The sequence below is a fragment of the Corvus cornix genome, chromosome 26 (genome assembly GCF_000738735.6).
Source record: "Corvus cornix cornix isolate S_Up_H32 chromosome 26, ASM73873v5, whole genome shotgun sequence".
Classification (NCBI taxonomy): Eukaryota; Metazoa; Chordata; class Aves; order Passeriformes; family Corvidae; genus Corvus; species Corvus cornix.
In genome coordinates, this window is record NC_046354.1 from 3,089,528 (window position 1) to 3,105,420 (window position 15,893).

General features: G+C 58.5%; 1 protein-coding gene across 1 annotated transcript; it reads left to right on the forward strand.

Annotated features, from left to right (window-relative positions):
* The first annotated feature begins 1,038 nt into the window (after positions 1 to 1,038).
* On the forward strand, positions 1,039 to 5,352 carry LOC104692378 (green-sensitive opsin). The gene is made up of 5 exons (XM_010404388.3): positions 1,039 to 1,601; positions 3,194 to 3,362; positions 3,635 to 3,800; positions 3,907 to 4,146; positions 4,307 to 5,352. Exons 1-5 carry the CDS (start codon positions 1,241 to 1,243, stop codon positions 4,436 to 4,438), a joined length of 1,068 nt encoding a protein of 355 aa, XP_010402690.1. The 5' UTR covers positions 1,039 to 1,240; the 3' UTR covers positions 4,439 to 5,352.
* Positions 5,353 to 15,893: the final 10,541 nt, after the last annotated feature.

Genomic DNA, 15,893 nt, shown 5'->3' on the forward strand with positions numbered 1-15,893 from the left:
CCAGCTTACCTCGTTATCCGATCAGCTCCCTTAACGCCCCACATCCCCGGGATTAATGGAAGAGCTTCCCTAAGGCGCCTTAGGCAGGTCCCCTGGAGAAGGAGCACCCATGACCCAGAAGGAGGAAATGGTGAAGAAGAACTTGGATGAGGTGGAGCGTTGGTGCTCCAAGCTGGCACTGGCTCTGCTGGGAAGGGTTTCCCGGGCTCGTGTGTGCTGGGATGGGGATCCCACACTCCGTGCTGAGAGCCTGGGAGAAGCTCCCTTCCATCCCTCTTGCTCTCGCAGGCTGGGCTGGTCTCTCTGCACTCCCTGGAGGGAGTTCAGGACATCAGCGGTGTCCTTTGCCCCAAGGCACAACCAGGGGTGTGATCAGGTTCACACAACCAAGAGCCCTGCCCCAAAACGCTACATTTCCCAAAAAATTACCAACTGCATTACCTTTGGGATGGGGAGTGGCTTCCCCTCCTACCTTTGCCCAGCTCCAGGCCCTTGGCTGTGTCAGCAGAGCCTGGATTTTGGATGGGGACACCCAGCAGCCCCCACACTGAGCCAGACACCCGAAACAGAGCCCAGCCAACAGCTCAGACCCACAGAGCTCAGTCCAGTCCTCCCCCAGTGACCTCCTCCCCAAGTGGGGCAGAGCTGGCCACTCCCCAGTCCCCAGGTGGCCTCACGGAATCCTTCAGCCACCCAGGGACACCCCAAACCTGTGACACACCGTGGGCCCCAGCACAGCCCCATTTCCACGGCAGCCACTCCCAAACTCCCCACTGCTCCTCCCACCTTTGCCCCTCTTCCCCATCCCTTCCTGCCCCCTTAAACAACATTAAACACTTAATGGTAATTAATACGCTTTAATGCAGGTTTTGGGGCCAACTGGCTGCTTAGAGGGTGCTTAAACCATCAACCCCTCTCAATCCCGTTGCCCTTGTCATACAAAGTTAGCCGAGCCCCTCGTCAGCCTCCCCCCTCCCTCGAGGAGGCCGGAGGGTATAAAACCACCCCGGGGCGCGGCACCGCCAGCCCCCAGCGCGGCGCAGGGCAGGGCACCACCTCCATCCCCTCACCTTTTGCTGCTCCTCGTAATTCATTTTCGTAGATCGGAGGGGAATCCTCTCACTGCGCGTTTTCCGCATTGGGAGGGGGTGGGGCTTCCCTTTTTTTATTAATCAGGGTCAAAACGCAATTCATTGCAGAAAAACCCCTCCGGCAGAGCAGCTCCCGTAGCGAGGGCAGGATGAACGGGACGGAGGGGATCAATTTCTACGTGCCTATGTCCAACAAGACAGGGATAGTGCGGAGCCCCTTCGAGTACCCGCAGTACTACCTGGCCGATCCCTGGAAATACAACCTCGTGTGCTGCTACATGTTCTTCCTCATCTCCACCGGCTTCCCCATCAACTTCCTCACCCTCCTGGTCACCTTCAAGCACAAGAAGCTCCGGCAGCCCCTCAACTACATCCTGGTCAACCTGGCGGTGGCTGACCTGTTCATGGCCTGCTTTGGCTTCACCATCACCTTCTACACCGCCTGGAACGGCTACTTCGTCTTCGGCCCCATGGGCTGTGCCTTGGAGGGATTCTTCGCCACGCTGGGAGGTAAGGGCTGGAAATGGGGGCTTGGGGCTTCTTTCTCCAGGGCTTTGGGAGCCCGGTTCCATCCCTTCGTGGCACTGCTGGGATGTGAAGCATCGTTCCCCCTCATGTGGGGCTCACCCTGCTCTTAAAACTGGGGAGGAAAACAGATTTCTGCGTGTTTGCCCTCCTCCATGGCATCGTGGCAGGGAAAGGAAGCCTGGGAAGGGATCCTTGTTTGCAGGATCCAGCCTGGGGTCACCTGGCCCTGCTGGTCACTGGGGTGTCGCACCAAGACCTGCCAGGGATGACCGCAGCATGTTCCTGAATCAGCACCAAGCAGCTCGGACCAAGCACAGGCTTGGACTTGATCACCTTAGGGGTCTTTTCCCAACTTTCACAATTCCATGATTATTTCTTTGCCCAAAGGCTTCCCTTTTTGGGGAAATGGAGGGTTTAGAAAGGGAAGAGAAATCCCTCAGGAAGGGAACCCCACGGAAGAGCTCCAGGCAGGGAGAGATGAGAGAGCTCAGAGCTTCTCCAGGAGCAGAAGGAAGGGGAGGAGGATGCAGGGGGGTTCCCAAGCTCCCTAGGGATGGCTCAGCTCTTTCCCAGCTGCACCAAATTTGGGTGCCCTTGGGATTTTCCTCAAGGCATTTCTCAGGGACACAATTACCGCCAACACTTTGCCCTGTGGAAAAACAGGGAAAATTCACTTGGCAGCCAGAACCCACGCAGCCAGCCCTGCCCACGCCACACCTCGTGATGGATCTGACAGCCAACAGTCCTGGTTGGAGAGATCCAGAGCCACCACGGGGACTTTGCTTTCCTTCCCCTAAACGGGGCCACTTCCCACAATGATGCTGCTCTGAAAATACGTATTTTAAAAACATGGATATCCTGCCAAAGGCACAGCTGCATGTCCTGATCCAAGCCAAGGAGCAAAGAAAGGCTTGGTTTTGGGGTCAGAAGACCCCAAAGTCTGCCCCATTCCTGCTCAGCGAGCCTCTTGTACCTCTCAGAGGAGGAGGAGGCTCCTGTTCCCAGGGAAGGAAGCTGGCTGGGAAGCAGCGGCTGTGCGAGCAGCAGGTCCCCAGCGAATCCCAGCACAGGGTGTCGTTATCAGCAGCTTATCACAGCTGGGGGCATTAGCAGGCTTACAGCACCAGCTAAACGCTCCCAAATCCCCTGAAGTTTAATTATCCCTCATAAATACATGTGCACGTTTGCCCACCCACGCAGCCTCCCCTCCCTGGGCCTCCCCCTGATCCAGCGCCAGCGGAAGGCTCGTGAAATGCACATTTAAAGGAATCAACAGGTTTGGAGGCATCTGGCAGCATTGCTGGGAATTGTGCTTCCGCACGCCCAGGTGGGATTCACCCCCTTGATTCTTAATTTATTGAAAACCCCACGGTGATCCCTCCTCTGCCCTGAGCATCCTCTCGGCTCCCAGAGCTTTTGCACGTTTCGGGTGGAGGATTCCCAGTTATTTAGCAGGATGCTGCTTATCCCACGCCGATCCCCAGCTCCCTCTGCTCTCCTCTGGGAGCACCAAGGGAAGGTGGGGCCCAGAGGGGCTCTGACCACTCCGTGGGCTCTCCTTCTCCTCCCCGCAGGCCAGGTCGCCCTGTGGTCCCTGGTTGTCCTGGCCGTCGAGCGCTACATCGTCATCTGCAAGCCCATGGGCAACTTCCGCTTCTCTGCCAGCCACGCCGTGATGGGCATCGCTTTCACCTGGATCATGGCCGTTTCCTGCGCCGCCCCGCCGCTCTTCGGCTGGTCCAGGTGAGTCTGAGGATCCCCAGCAGCTCCTGCATCCCTCCATCCACGCAGAGAGCAGGTGGCTCCTGGCAGGGAAGCGCTCGGCCTCGGAGGAGGGAAATGAATGCCCCGTTCCCGTGGGAGAGAGGGAGCGTCACAACAAGCTGGCACTGCGCGCTCGAGTGGACCCAAACCACCTGTGCCACCCTTCTAGCATCCCCCATCCTCAGGGAATTCCATCCCTGTTGCTCCCAAGGAGGGTCCCGGAGCAGATCCTGACCTTTCTCCCTTGCCAGGTACATCCCGGAGGGGATGCAGTGCTCCTGTGGGCCCGACTACTACACCCACAACCCCGACTTCCACAACGAGTCCTACGTGCTCTACATGTTCATCATCCACTTCATCATCCCCGTCATCGTCATCTTCTTCTCCTACGGGCGCCTCGTTTGCAAAGTCCGGGAGGTAACGGCCGGAGGGGACCGAGGGGGGCAGGGCAGGCGGCTCGGGCAGGATGGGGGACGTGGGCCAGGGGTGGAAAGCTGCCCCTCACCACCCTCTCTGTCCACAGGCAGCTGCCCAGCAGCAGGAATCGGCCACGACCCAGAAGGCGGAGAAGGAGGTGACGCGGATGGTGATCCTCATGGTGCTGGGCTTCATGATGGCCTGGACGCCCTACGCCGTGGTGGCGTTCTGGATCTTCACCAACAAGGGCGCCGACTTCACGGCCACGCTGATGGCAGTGCCTGCCTTCTTCTCCAAGAGCTCCTCCCTCTACAACCCCATCATCTACGTGCTCATGAACAAACAGGTGAGATGCCCCGGGGCTGAGCAGCACATCTGGGGGCTCCTGGGGCACGTTGCTCCTTCCCAGAAGGGGTTGGATCTCAGTCCATCCAGGGACTCCTGGTCCTGCAGCGCATCCCTACTGGCCCCCCAGTGCCACCATTCTCATTTCTCTCCCTCCCCAGTTCCGTAACTGCATGATCACCACAATCTGCTGCGGCAAGAACCCCTTTGGGGATGAAGACACCTCCTCCACCGCATCCCAGAGCAAGACTGAGGTCTCCTCTGTCTCGTCCAGCCAAGTATCACCTGCATAGACCATGGACAGTTTGAACTGGGGTGACCTGCCGAGCTCAGGGACCCAGACAGACGCCCCACAGCCACTCCCTCGTGCCCCGGCCCCATCCTCTGCAGGAGAATTTAGCTGTGCCCGTCCTGCCGTAGCATCCCCCGCGCAGACCCCACCCCACACATCCACAGGGACCCACACGTGGCACTCTGAGCTCTGCCACTCTGAGCCCGAGGAGCCCAGGGCCCTGCCCCAGCTCCCAGGAGCACGTCACCTCTGGGGGACTGTCCCTACCTGTCCCCAAACAGCAGCGGTCGGTGGGGACCCCCAAACCTTTTCCTGCCTGAGTCCCACTCCCCACCAGCATCGCCCTTCCCTGGGCTCCAGGGGCTGGCTCAGGAGCATCCAGCCCTCTTTTGCAAAAATCTGAATATTCTGGCAAAGCCCCAGGAGCAGGACCCTGTGGCCGGGGTGGCCCCACCTGCCCCTCACCAGGGCACGAGCCCAGGGCTCTCCGGAGCCGCGCTCCCGCCCAGGGATTCCCAGCAGGAATCGATTCCCGCAGTCTCTATAAATCAACATAACAAACGGAGCCACGAGCGGGCTCCGCTTCCAGCCCGACTCCCTCTATCCCCAAGACAACACTGTAGATATATTTTTTTGTCTTGGAACCTGTAAATATTTGCTCATGTCCTTTGAAGTCTCTATCCCTCTCAGCCCTTTCCTTTCTCCTCCTCTTCCCGATTCCGAGGCAGGGAAATCCCCTTCCACCTCTGCTCTGGCTGGACAGGCACAGCCAACCTTGGAGGGTGGGGCCGGGACCGGAGCGCTTTCCTGTACATATTTTATAAATAAATAATCTCGTGTCAGCACAAGGACGTCTGCAGTCAAGGAGTAGGGATTAAAAAAATAAGAAATAAACAGAAGCAGCACAGAGAAAAACACAGATGCTCAGTCCTTGTCCTTTCTCTTGGGCTCTGGGGACAAGATGTTGGTGGCCAGCTGGGGGAACACGAAGCTGCTCTTGGAGACACAAGCCTGGAGCTGTCCCAAAAGCCGTGGGAAGGGGGATCTGTGGGTGACACCATCCCCACAAGGTGACAGCCCCGTCAGCTGGAGCGCCAAAGGTGTTTAGAGGCAAAAAGAGACAGAGAGGGCACAGCCCTCGCTGCCCGGCCGCTGGTTTCTATCCTTTAATATTTAAGGTTTCCCCGTGTAGCCTTAAATGAAGCTTCATCTGAGAGCTTCTCAGGGAGTTCGAGTTCCCCTTCCTGCAGGGCCCTTCCAGGCAGCATCATGATGGAATTGGCAGAGTCAGGGAAAAATTGTTCCCTGTGTCAGGGAATTCGTTCTGGAGTGGCTGGAGAGCGATCCCGGTGCCATCGCTGCCAGAACCTCGCCCTCCTCCCCTCCCTTCTCAGCTCACACCTGCCCTCTCCGGTGTTTTTCCTCCTTTTTGGGTCCAAAGCAACCAAAACCAGCGGGAAGCCCCTGGGATGGGAACACAGGGATAGGAACCACCTTTTGCCCCAAAGCAGCAGGGCCTGGGGAGGGGGAAGGGGGCAGCCCCAGGCCCGGCTTTCCGGGCACCCTCCTGTCTCTGCACCCACCCAAATTCGGGGTTCCCAGCCAGGACTGCCCCGGAGCAGCTCCCACACCTGTGCTGAATAATTCATGGCCACTCTGCCCATCCCGGGAGCCTCTTTTCCTTCCCCACAAAGCCCCGAGCCCGTTTCCTTTAGTTCCTTTAGGGGCACTGGGGCTGTTTCATGGCGAGCAACCGAACGTGTGGAGGAGCCCTCGGCATCCCTTACCTCCCCCCGGACTCTGGAGTAAAAAGTGTTCCAGGAACAGAGCCCTGGGCCCCCTGAACGGGCCTGGCCATGTATCCCCCGTGTTTGGGATTGTTTTTAAATGCTGCAGCTCTAGCCCGGGGCTGCTGCCTGTGGCTGAGGGCTGAGGCGAAGCGATGCTGGGAGGACCCCCAGGGAATCCACCAGGAATCCACAGGGAATCCACCAGGAATCCACACGGCCCTGGGTGAGGATAAGAGCAGTCTGTGATCCCTGACAGGGAATTCTGGGGAGCCTGCGGGTGGGCTGAGGCTTTGCAGCCGAATTCCCATGGGCAGGAGAGGCAGGGAGCAGAGTCCAGCCCCGTGGTGCTGAGGCAGATTCCGGCAGCGATTCCAGCAGCAATTCCAGCAGCGATTCCTCCTGGCTGTTCCCACCTGCACTGCCCATCCAGCTGCTCTCCAGATGTGCCACTGCCCACACCACCATGGAGAATTAACCCCAGCAGAACAGTTTTACCTCCATGGTGCATCTTTCCCGCTGCAAGGGACATTCCCAAGGTGGATCCTGCCTGGAGTGTGCCCAGGATGGAGTGAAGAGGGGATGGAGGTGTCCAAGGAACGCCTGGATGTGGCACTCAGTGCTGTGGGCTGGTGACAAGGTGGGGATCAGCCACAGGTTGGACTCGGTGATCCTGGAGGGCTTTTCCAGCCTCAGGGATTCTGGGATCCTGTCGCTCTCAGCAGTGCAGGCAGGTTGGGCTCATCCATGGTGCAAAGGAGCTGCTGTGTCTGGAAGCTTCGATGGGAGTAGAAAAATAAACCTGTCCTGAGAGAGGGACCCCTCTGCAGCAGCAACTGAGGATGATGATGGAACTCATTCCCCTTGACCAAATCCCTAAAAAAACCCAAAATATCCAAGCTCAGAACTGATTTCTTCAAACCATGGGGGCAGGGGAGGAGCAGCCACCAGACAACCAAAAACCCAAACCTCACCCAGCCCAACAGACCCAACCCTTCCATGGCACAAAGCATCTCCTTCTTTTCCATGGATGTATCCGGACACTGCATTTGCAACCAGCAGGGCCCATCCAGGCACCACCCCCCCAGAGCAGGCACCACCACCTGCTCCAGCGCCGCTGGCCTGGCCCTGCTGCCACCAAAATTCAGATGCAAGCTGAGGAAAGCAGCCAGACTTATCCAGGGAACTGAGACAGCTGGAATCTGGGGCCCAAAGGGCACTTCAGTGTCTGACTCCCATCCATCCTTCTGCAGCTGGGATCGTTCCTCCTCATCCCAGCACTGCCGTCAGCTGGTTTAGGAAAAGTGCAGTAATTGGCTCAATTCATTTTAAATCAGTTCTCGTTTGTGCAAGCAGCACTCGGGGAAAAGCGGCTCGGAGTTAATAACATCCTGATTTGGAGCATCCGCAGGGATGAGGAGGGGAGTCTCAGTGAGGAGCTGCTCTTGGTCTTTGCCCCATAGCTCTGGGCACAGACAGAACCCCCAAAAAAGGGGAAAACCAGGGTCCTGGCCCAGTGCTGTTCCCCACAATCCTCATCCTGCCCAGGGCTGACCCCTCCAGGCTGGAATGGCACTGCCTGGATTTCTCCCAGGACATTTTTATCCCATCAGTGTAGAAGGAGCAGCTCCGTGCCAGAGGGTCTGGCTCTGCCCATTTGTCTCTGCCAAAGGAAAAACATCTCCTTGTCCAGCCACTCCAGCAGCTCTGGGAACAAGATTAAAACCCTCAAACACTCCCCCCTTTCCCTCTGTGCCATCACACACAGCGCTGGAGGGGCCAAATCCCTCTCTGGGGTGCCCAGATGCTCATACCAGGGGGAGAAGCTGCTCCTTAAGGGAAAAACTGCTGGAATTATATCTTGGGAGAGGTCAGGATTTCCCCTGACAGGGCCAGGGGGACCCTGCACAGCCCCAGCAGCCCAGAGAGACCCAGGCAGAATTTGCCTCCCACCCAGGAGGGTGCACAAGCCCCCACGTTTGTGTCACATCCCCAGCCCAAATCCATCACGGCCGCCTGTGTCACGTTAGCAGCAATAAAAGGATTCAAACAGCAATTCCTTACTTTTATGAACAAATGGCCCTGGCTGGATGATTCAGGCAGCATTCAATTCCCAGCCAGAAAGTGTCAGCAAAAATCCCGGCCCCTCGCATGTAGGTGGATAACTGCAAATGAAAGGAGGGAATTATTAGCACTTAATGCTCCGTGGGTTTGCACTCCCCGGTGCTCCTCTCTGGGAGATGCCAAACGCTCCGGTGCTCCAACAGCTGGGGGGGCCTCCCAAGGGGGGCTGCAGCGGTTGGGGTGATGCCTTTGGGCACTGGGATCGTCCTCATCCCACTGCCAGGGCCCTGCTCCAGTTCAGCCCCTCTAGAGCCCTTTTCTCCTCCAGACTTTCCCTTCCAGAACCCCTTTTCTCCTTCAGCCTGTCCTTTCCAGAGTCTCTTTTCTCCTCCAGCCTGTTCCATCCACAGCCCCTTCCTCCTCCAACCCATCTCCTCCAGAGCCCCTTTTCTCCTCCATCCCATCCCATCCCATCCCATCCCATCCCATCCCATCCCATCCCATCCCAAACCCCTTTTCTCCTCCAGCCTCTCCCCTTCAGAGCCCCTTTTCTCCTCCATCCCATCCCATCCCAAACCCCTTTTCTCCTCCAGCCCATCCCCTCCAGAGCCCCTTTTCTCCCCCCACACCCCCTCTTCCATCTCCTCCTCTCCCATCTCCTCCTCTCCCATCTCCCCCTCCCCACCCTCCCACTCTCAGCTCGCTGCCAACACCACAGGAGCCTCAGGGACCCCAGCCCCTTGGTGGGACAATCCCCCCAGCTCCAGAGGGATCCAGGGAGGCTTCCCCATGCCCCTGGGGCTGCTCCTGGCCGTGGAGAAGCACGCTCCAGCCTCCTCCAGACTCTCCATTTCTCCTTCACCCAGGCTGCCCATATTTTTCTTGTTCATCAGACTGACAAATGGGCAGAAAACAGACTCCTGGCGATTTCCTGCATAGGCTGCCCACTCCTCCTCTCCCCTCGGTGATGACTGAGAGCTGAAAAAGCAGGAATAGCATATGAATTCCCTCACTGCTTTAATAAATACCTCTATTACCTTGTGCTTTCCCCCAGCTCACTGTGCAGCTCCTGCTGCCCGCCAGGCAGACGTGATAAACCAAAACTCGCATTTCTGCAGGGAATCAGCAGCAGGGCTCAGGCAGGCTGGCAGCAGCAAGGGAGGGGTGAACCTCCCACCTCGGGGGTCTGGCTGCAGCTTTGCGTCATCCCACGGGGAGATAAATTAATTCATTTATTACTGAAGGGCCCTTTTTGGACGCCTTGTCCTGGTCCCGGCTGGAGGAGGGGTCCCACCATTCCCAGGGGCTTGTCCCAGACACCTCTGTGCCCCTCAGGGTGAGCCTGGGGTCTCCTGGAGGAAGGGAATAAGGACAAACCCTGCTAAAATCTCACCCAGAGGGTGCAGGGGGAGCAGAAGTGTGGAGGGAAAGCTGTGACAGCGGTGATCTGTGCTCTGGGCAGAGCCCCACGCTGGATTTCTCCTCCCTGGGCCTCCTTCTGATCCCAATCCCTTCCTGGGGCTCTCAGGACACCCAGGACAGGACGTGTCACTGTCCCTTGACCAGCAGAGCCCTGAGAAGCGCAGGAACAGCCCGAGCATCCCAGTGGGATGCAGAGACCTTGCTCCATCCCCACCCCACCTGAGGGACCACAGGTAAAAACCACCGGCCTTTTACACCCCCAGCGCTGCCAGGAGCCCCTGGGGGCACCTCTGTCCCCTCTGCCACCCCCAGCTCAGCCTGATCCGGCCCTGCCGAGCGGGCAGCGCCTCTGTCCCCATCCCCCGGGCACGGAGCTGCAGCCACGGCTCCTCCTCCCCCAGGGCTGGATGGATGGCGGTGCTTTGCAAAGCTGGGGGAAAAAAACACCTTCAAAAGGAGCATTAGGAGGTGGCAGCCACCCAATTTCCCCCTCAGCCAGCAATTGCTGTGTCTCATCCGCTTCCTGGAGTCTATTTAACTTCTAAATTTAACAAGCTCCTAAACAAGTGGCAGCAGCAAGTGGCAGCGCCCGGCTCCCACCCTGCGAGTGGCATTTGGGGGCCCCGCCCGGGAATGGGAAATTTCTCCAATGTCTCTTTGATTTATGGCTCTCGTTAATTCTCCAGGAGGGCCCCCGAGCTGCCCCGAGCGCACCGAACCTCCGAGGGATAAATAATTTACCAGATGGTTAAATATTCTTTAAGGTCTAGAGAACATCAGCGGGAGCGGGGATTTCAGGGCGGGGAGTGACACAAAACTACAAATTGAGCACAAAAAGCAAGGGGGGGATGGCCTGGAGTAGGGAAGGGAAGGACTGAGACACCCCAGGATGGGAAGGACCGGGACATCCCAGGACATGGAGGACTGGGACATCCCAGGACGGGAAGGACGGGAACATCCCGGGACATGGAGGACTGGGACATCCCAGGATGGGAAGGACCAGGACATCCCAGCACTGCTGCAGCGGGATCAGCACAGCGGGGAGTGGGATTAGCTGGGGGTTTTGGGGGAATATCCCACCCAGATGTGCCCTGCCAGCTGTGCAATGCAGATGTGCAGTCCTGCCCTGTCCCTGCAGAGGAAAGGATGAACTGGGGAGCAGGGAGGGAAGGGAGGGGCCAGCAGGGAGGTGGCCTGGCCTTTCAGGGCTCGAGCAGAGCCTCGTCTGGTGCCGGGGGATGCTGATGCCCCAAACAGGCACTGCCTGGTGCCCTCGGGGGCGGTGCTGGAGGGACACAAGGTTTTGCCAGCAGAGCCTTGGTGAATTGTGGTGCCAAGGGGATTTTTCCACCTCCTTTCCTCTTCCTCCTCCTCAGGGATCAGGGCAATTCCCAGCGAGGAGCCCTTGGGCTGATGCTGGAGGGAGATCACAGAGCAAAGCCAGCGCTGGCTGAAGCTGAGGTTGGAAAGGAGAACCCAAAAGCTCCTGCTGCTCCTCGCAGCACATTTCAGCCTCGGCTCGGGATGTTTTGGGCTCCCCAGAGCAGCGGGGCAGCCCCGAGCCCCGCGGCTGCCGGCGGAGGTAGATGGCAGCAGAGCCTGCTCCTTGCGGCAGCCGGGATGCGACAGCCCCGGCCCCGGGCGCTGCTCCGCCGCCCCCCAGCGCTCCCTGCCACCCCCCGAGCAGGGATTTACAGAGCCGGCTTTACCCCCAGCTCCTTTTCCCCGCGTTTCTCTCCTGCAGCACAGTCCGGCGCCCAGGACTGAGCTGGATTTCTCCCTGGTTGGGATGTGTCAGGGGTAGCTAAAACCCTCCTGCGCCCGGTGCCTGGCTCTGCCCTGCCTCTCCTCCCTTCTTGCACCCCTGGACAGCCCCACAGCAGCCAAGCTGTCACTCTGAGCTCAGATTTGGGGGTTTGGTTTTGTTTTCCCCGCTGGTCCTTTCGGGGAACACACGGAATTCTGCCACAACCTGTCCTGCTCGTTCCCCCCTCCCTCACAATTCCAAACCCGATCTCGGCCCTTCCCGGTATTTTCCAGGTGCCTGATGAGGCTCAGCAGGGGATTAACAAATTAAGTAATGCTTTAGGGAACACTTTTCCCCCAAAATTCCTGCCAGAGGGGCCCCACGGGATCCCTGCTCCCTCCGGGATGATGAGCAGGTAATTTCCCTGCTCAGTCCCCATTCGGTCCCTGTCCCAGGGGTTCATCTCAGCTGCCCCTAATAAATAGATAATTAATAATTCACTGCTGGCTTTATGAAGTATTCATTGCCCTCGAGCTTCCCGGGGTAATTAAGCATCCTGCGAGCACGCCCGGCCACAACCCCCGCTCAGCCCTTCATTCATCCTCCCCACACCACTCCCATTAACTAAAGAGGAGCAAATGCCATAGGAAAACTTTCCCCTCCCTGGGACCCCCTGTCCCCCAGGAGTTTCATCCACTGCACCCCCAGGGATGCATTTCCAGGATGGGACTGGCACAGGCAGGGACAATCCACATTTCCCAGGACAACGCGGGATTTTCGGCAACTGCCTCAAGAGAAACAACTTCCCCAGAGCTCTGGGCAGCCCCATCCTGACATCCTGGGGCACCCTCACCCCCAAAACAGAGCCGTGCAGGGGGGCCCCAGCAGAGAGCCGAGGCTTTCTCCTTTCCTTACACAAATAATTCCGAATTTTACCCCTTCTCCCCACCCAGCAGCAACGCCCCACCACTGAGTCACCCTCTGCAGCTGCCCAGCTCATCCATGCCCACCTCGGGCTGCCATCACCCCTCCGGACCCTCCCGCCCCACATCCCTGGGCACAGGCAGAGCTGAGCTCAGGTGTTGAGCTCTGCCCAACTTCGGGCAGCCCCACAGAGGCACAAAGCCCCTGGGGCAGTCCCCATGGGCGGTCCCAGCACGCGGTGACACAGCCGGGGACAAGCCCAGGCGGGAGCGGGACCCGGAGCTTTGATGGAGGTGTAAAAAGTCCCCGCAGCCTCCGGGGCTGAGTCAGCCCCTCTGCCGTCAGTAATTCACAGCAATAAACTGAGCGGAGCGAATCCGGCCGGGATGGGGGACGGCAGCTCCGGGCACGGCTCTGGGAACATCCCCCAGGCCAAACCCAGCACTGGGGGCTCTGCACGGGTCGTGCCAGCCCCAAAGGAGCGGCTCGGCAGCCCCACAGTCCCCACACACCTCCCCCGGCCCCGGGTGTCCCCTCCTTGCTGCTCATCCCTCCCTCATCCCATCTCCGCCCCTTCCACCTCTGTTTCCCCCAGCTGGGCACCCTTCCCTGGCTGCTTCTCTTCCTTCCTCCCTTCCCGGCAGCTCATCACCATCTTTTCCTTGGTTTTTTTGGAGGCAAGCAGAGCTGCCAGGCTTGTCACCTGTGCTGCTAAAGGTTCACATTCCCGGGATCAGGCCTTACCCTTTCCCGTCTCTCCCGGTGCCTCCCCGGCACAGCCGTGACCCGGCTCGTTCCTCGGCTCGTTCCTCCTCGCCTCTCGTTTCCCCTCGCCTCGTTGGGTGCCTAATTGAATCCCTGCCCTGGTCCCACCACCTCTGCCTTGCAAAGCCTGGGCTGCAATCCCTGTTTTCCATGGGGGCCATCCCGGTGATCCCAAAGTTGGAGTCTCACCCAGGATGGGGTGGGCGATGAGACCCCAAACACGGGGACGAGGCACATGCTGGTGGCTCCTCCAAAGGGGCTGAGTTGTGGCCTGGCACAAGTGATGGTGACAGGAATGGACGTCCCCGAGCTGGAAAACCGATGGGGTTTTATCTGGAAGCACCGGAGCATCTCCAGGGACGGCATCCTGTGCATCAGGAGAAACAGCAGCTGCAGCTCGGCCCCTTTCCATCAGCACGGGAGAGGGGCTGTCCCCAGGGAGACACTTCCAGCACAGCAAATATCCCCTAACAGGGGCAGCACGTGGGCAACATCCAGAGCCGGGGATGCCGGCCCCGGGCTCAGCCATAATTCCCCTCCCGACTCCAGGGATGCTTGTCCTGGCTGCTGGAACCGTGTTGAGGAATAAACGTAATAAAACTGCTACACGGCAAAGGAACAGCGCTGCTGCTCGGGGTGGGGGGGCTGCCCAGGCAGTGTCAGGCAGGAGGGCCGAGCTGCACATCCCAGTGGGAATGTGGGACGGAACTCCAGTGCTGGAGCCAGGACACCTGTCCCGAGTGGGTCTGGGGACAGCAGGGCAGTGTTCCCAGGTGTCCCATCCCATGGCCACGTGTCCTGCTGGTGCCAAAATCCTGCTGGAGCCAAGCCAGGACAGCCTCCAGAGGCTGGAATTTGCTCCAGCACGGGACACACCATTCCCATGGGATGGCATCAGCGCTCGGCTCCAGTGCTGGCAATGTCACCCCTCATCATTTCCAAGAAGCCTGGAGGGCTGTGGGGATGAATCAATACAAATAACGGGTTTAGAATGTCCACATCCCGTTCCCAACAGCATTGGGGCTTTAATTGGAATCTCAGGAAGGAGGAGCTCAGGTCAGGTGTCCCCATCCTTTTTCCTCTCGTTGTCCCAATCCCCCACACCCCCCAGTGACAGATGCTGGGGGTGAAGCAGGGACAGGAGCTGGAGCTGGGATGGATCCCTGCTGTCCAGCCTCAAAAAGGAGTCAGGGAAGAGGAGCTGAGGCTGCAGCCAGGACAGACCCCGGACCCACTGGAGCGGGAGCCTCGTGCCCAGGGATTGAGCCCCACGCTGAGGGCTGTGGTGGGGAGGGGCTGGCACGTGGATTTAGGGCTTAATTAGAGCCTGTTAGAATTCCAAGGGTTTATTCGGATCTGTACCCGAGTGTCAGAGAGGAGAGGGACCCTTGGGGCCGAGCTGGGACAACAATCCCGAGCTTTACTGAGTCCTGCCCGTTTAAAGGAACAAAGAAAGGGGGGGTTTTCCCTAATTCCCATCCCAAGAACCTGCAGGGAATTGAGGGAGGGGTCTCATTCTGCCCCTGCCCTGAGTTCTGGGGAGTCCTGAGGCTCCTGAAGCCGGGGGGTCCCACGCAGGGGCAGCTCCCAGCACCGGGCAGTGGGGGCTGGATGGATCCATGTGGTGGGCACGGGAAGGGACCAAGGGCCGGCCACTGGCACATGGCCAGAGCAGGACTGGGATGCTCTTTTTTTTTTTTTTTTTTTTTTTTGAGGGCAGCCGCCTCCTCCTTTTCCTCCTTTTCCTCCTTTTCCTCGTTCTCTTTCTCCTCCCTCTCCGGGCTGCAGCGCTGGGGCTGCTGCCTCCCGCCTGCGGTGCAGATGGCCCAGCATATGGGCAGCCTCCCCTCGTGCTCGCACCTTGTAAGCAGATTCTGTCAGGTTTAGAGAGGAAAAGCTTAATTAAGCAGTTGTGTGTGTACAATTATGTCCTTAATTATCTCCGCGTTTCACTTCTTTGTTGTTCCCCGTTTGCGAGAAGTTTGGTAACAACCACAGACCACCGTGCCCTGCAGCAGGAGCTTTTCCTTCCCTGCTTTCTCTTTTCTCTCTCCTCCTGCCTCATTTTAGGGTTTTTCTGGCTCAAGGGAGCTGCAGGCCGAGCCCTCCCTGGCCGAAAAGCCGGGGCTGGGATTCCTCGACCCCAGCTCGGTTCGCAAAGCAGAGCAGGTTTCCAGCAGCGCTGCCCACACAAAGTGCGAGGAGCTTTTTAGCTGCTCAAGAGCTGCTTTAGCCCAGTTTTATCATCTCCCACATTTGTGCTCCAGCAGCCCCAACACCCTCGGGAATAAACAGACCCCGTGAGGGCATCATCAGGGTGATGCTTAATTGCTGCCACACCCCGGGATTGCCACCCTGCCTAATTAATTCCTCTAATTACTCCATTCCCTCCCCCATTTCCCAGCTTGGGCAGCAAGACTGGCACATCTCCAGGGGCATCCCGGCGTGCCCTGGTCCCCTCCTCACTCTCGGTCAGGATCTGGAGCTACCTGCAGAGATCAGGGACGAGAGGTGGCACAAACAACCGGCTAATTTGTGGTGGTGCTTTTATTTTATGCTCAGAGCACTAAACAGCCATAAACATCCCGAGCTGGATGATGGAGCTGGGAGTGGTTTTATTGTTTGTAAGTCCTTGAAATTTTGCCATGAAGCTTTTATTAAAAGTAACCCCAAACTCTCGTTTCTCTAATTGAGGGTATTTCAAACCCCGCACGCCTGCATTTGTACCCAGGTATGTTTCTATCACC

Excerpts from the sequence above, each read along its gene's own strand:
- LOC104692378 (XM_010404388.3), top strand. The coding sequence starts at position 1,241 with ATGAACGGGACGGAGGGGATCAATTTCTACGTGCCTATGTCCAACAAG. Across the intron at positions 3,363-3,634 it reads CCGCTCTTCGGCTGGTCCAG|GTACATCCCGGAGGGGATGC; the intron begins GTGAGTCTGAGG and ends CTCCCTTGCCAG. Across the intron at positions 3,801-3,906 it reads TCGTTTGCAAAGTCCGGGAG|GCAGCTGCCCAGCAGCAGGA; the intron begins GTAACGGCCGGA and ends CTCTGTCCACAG.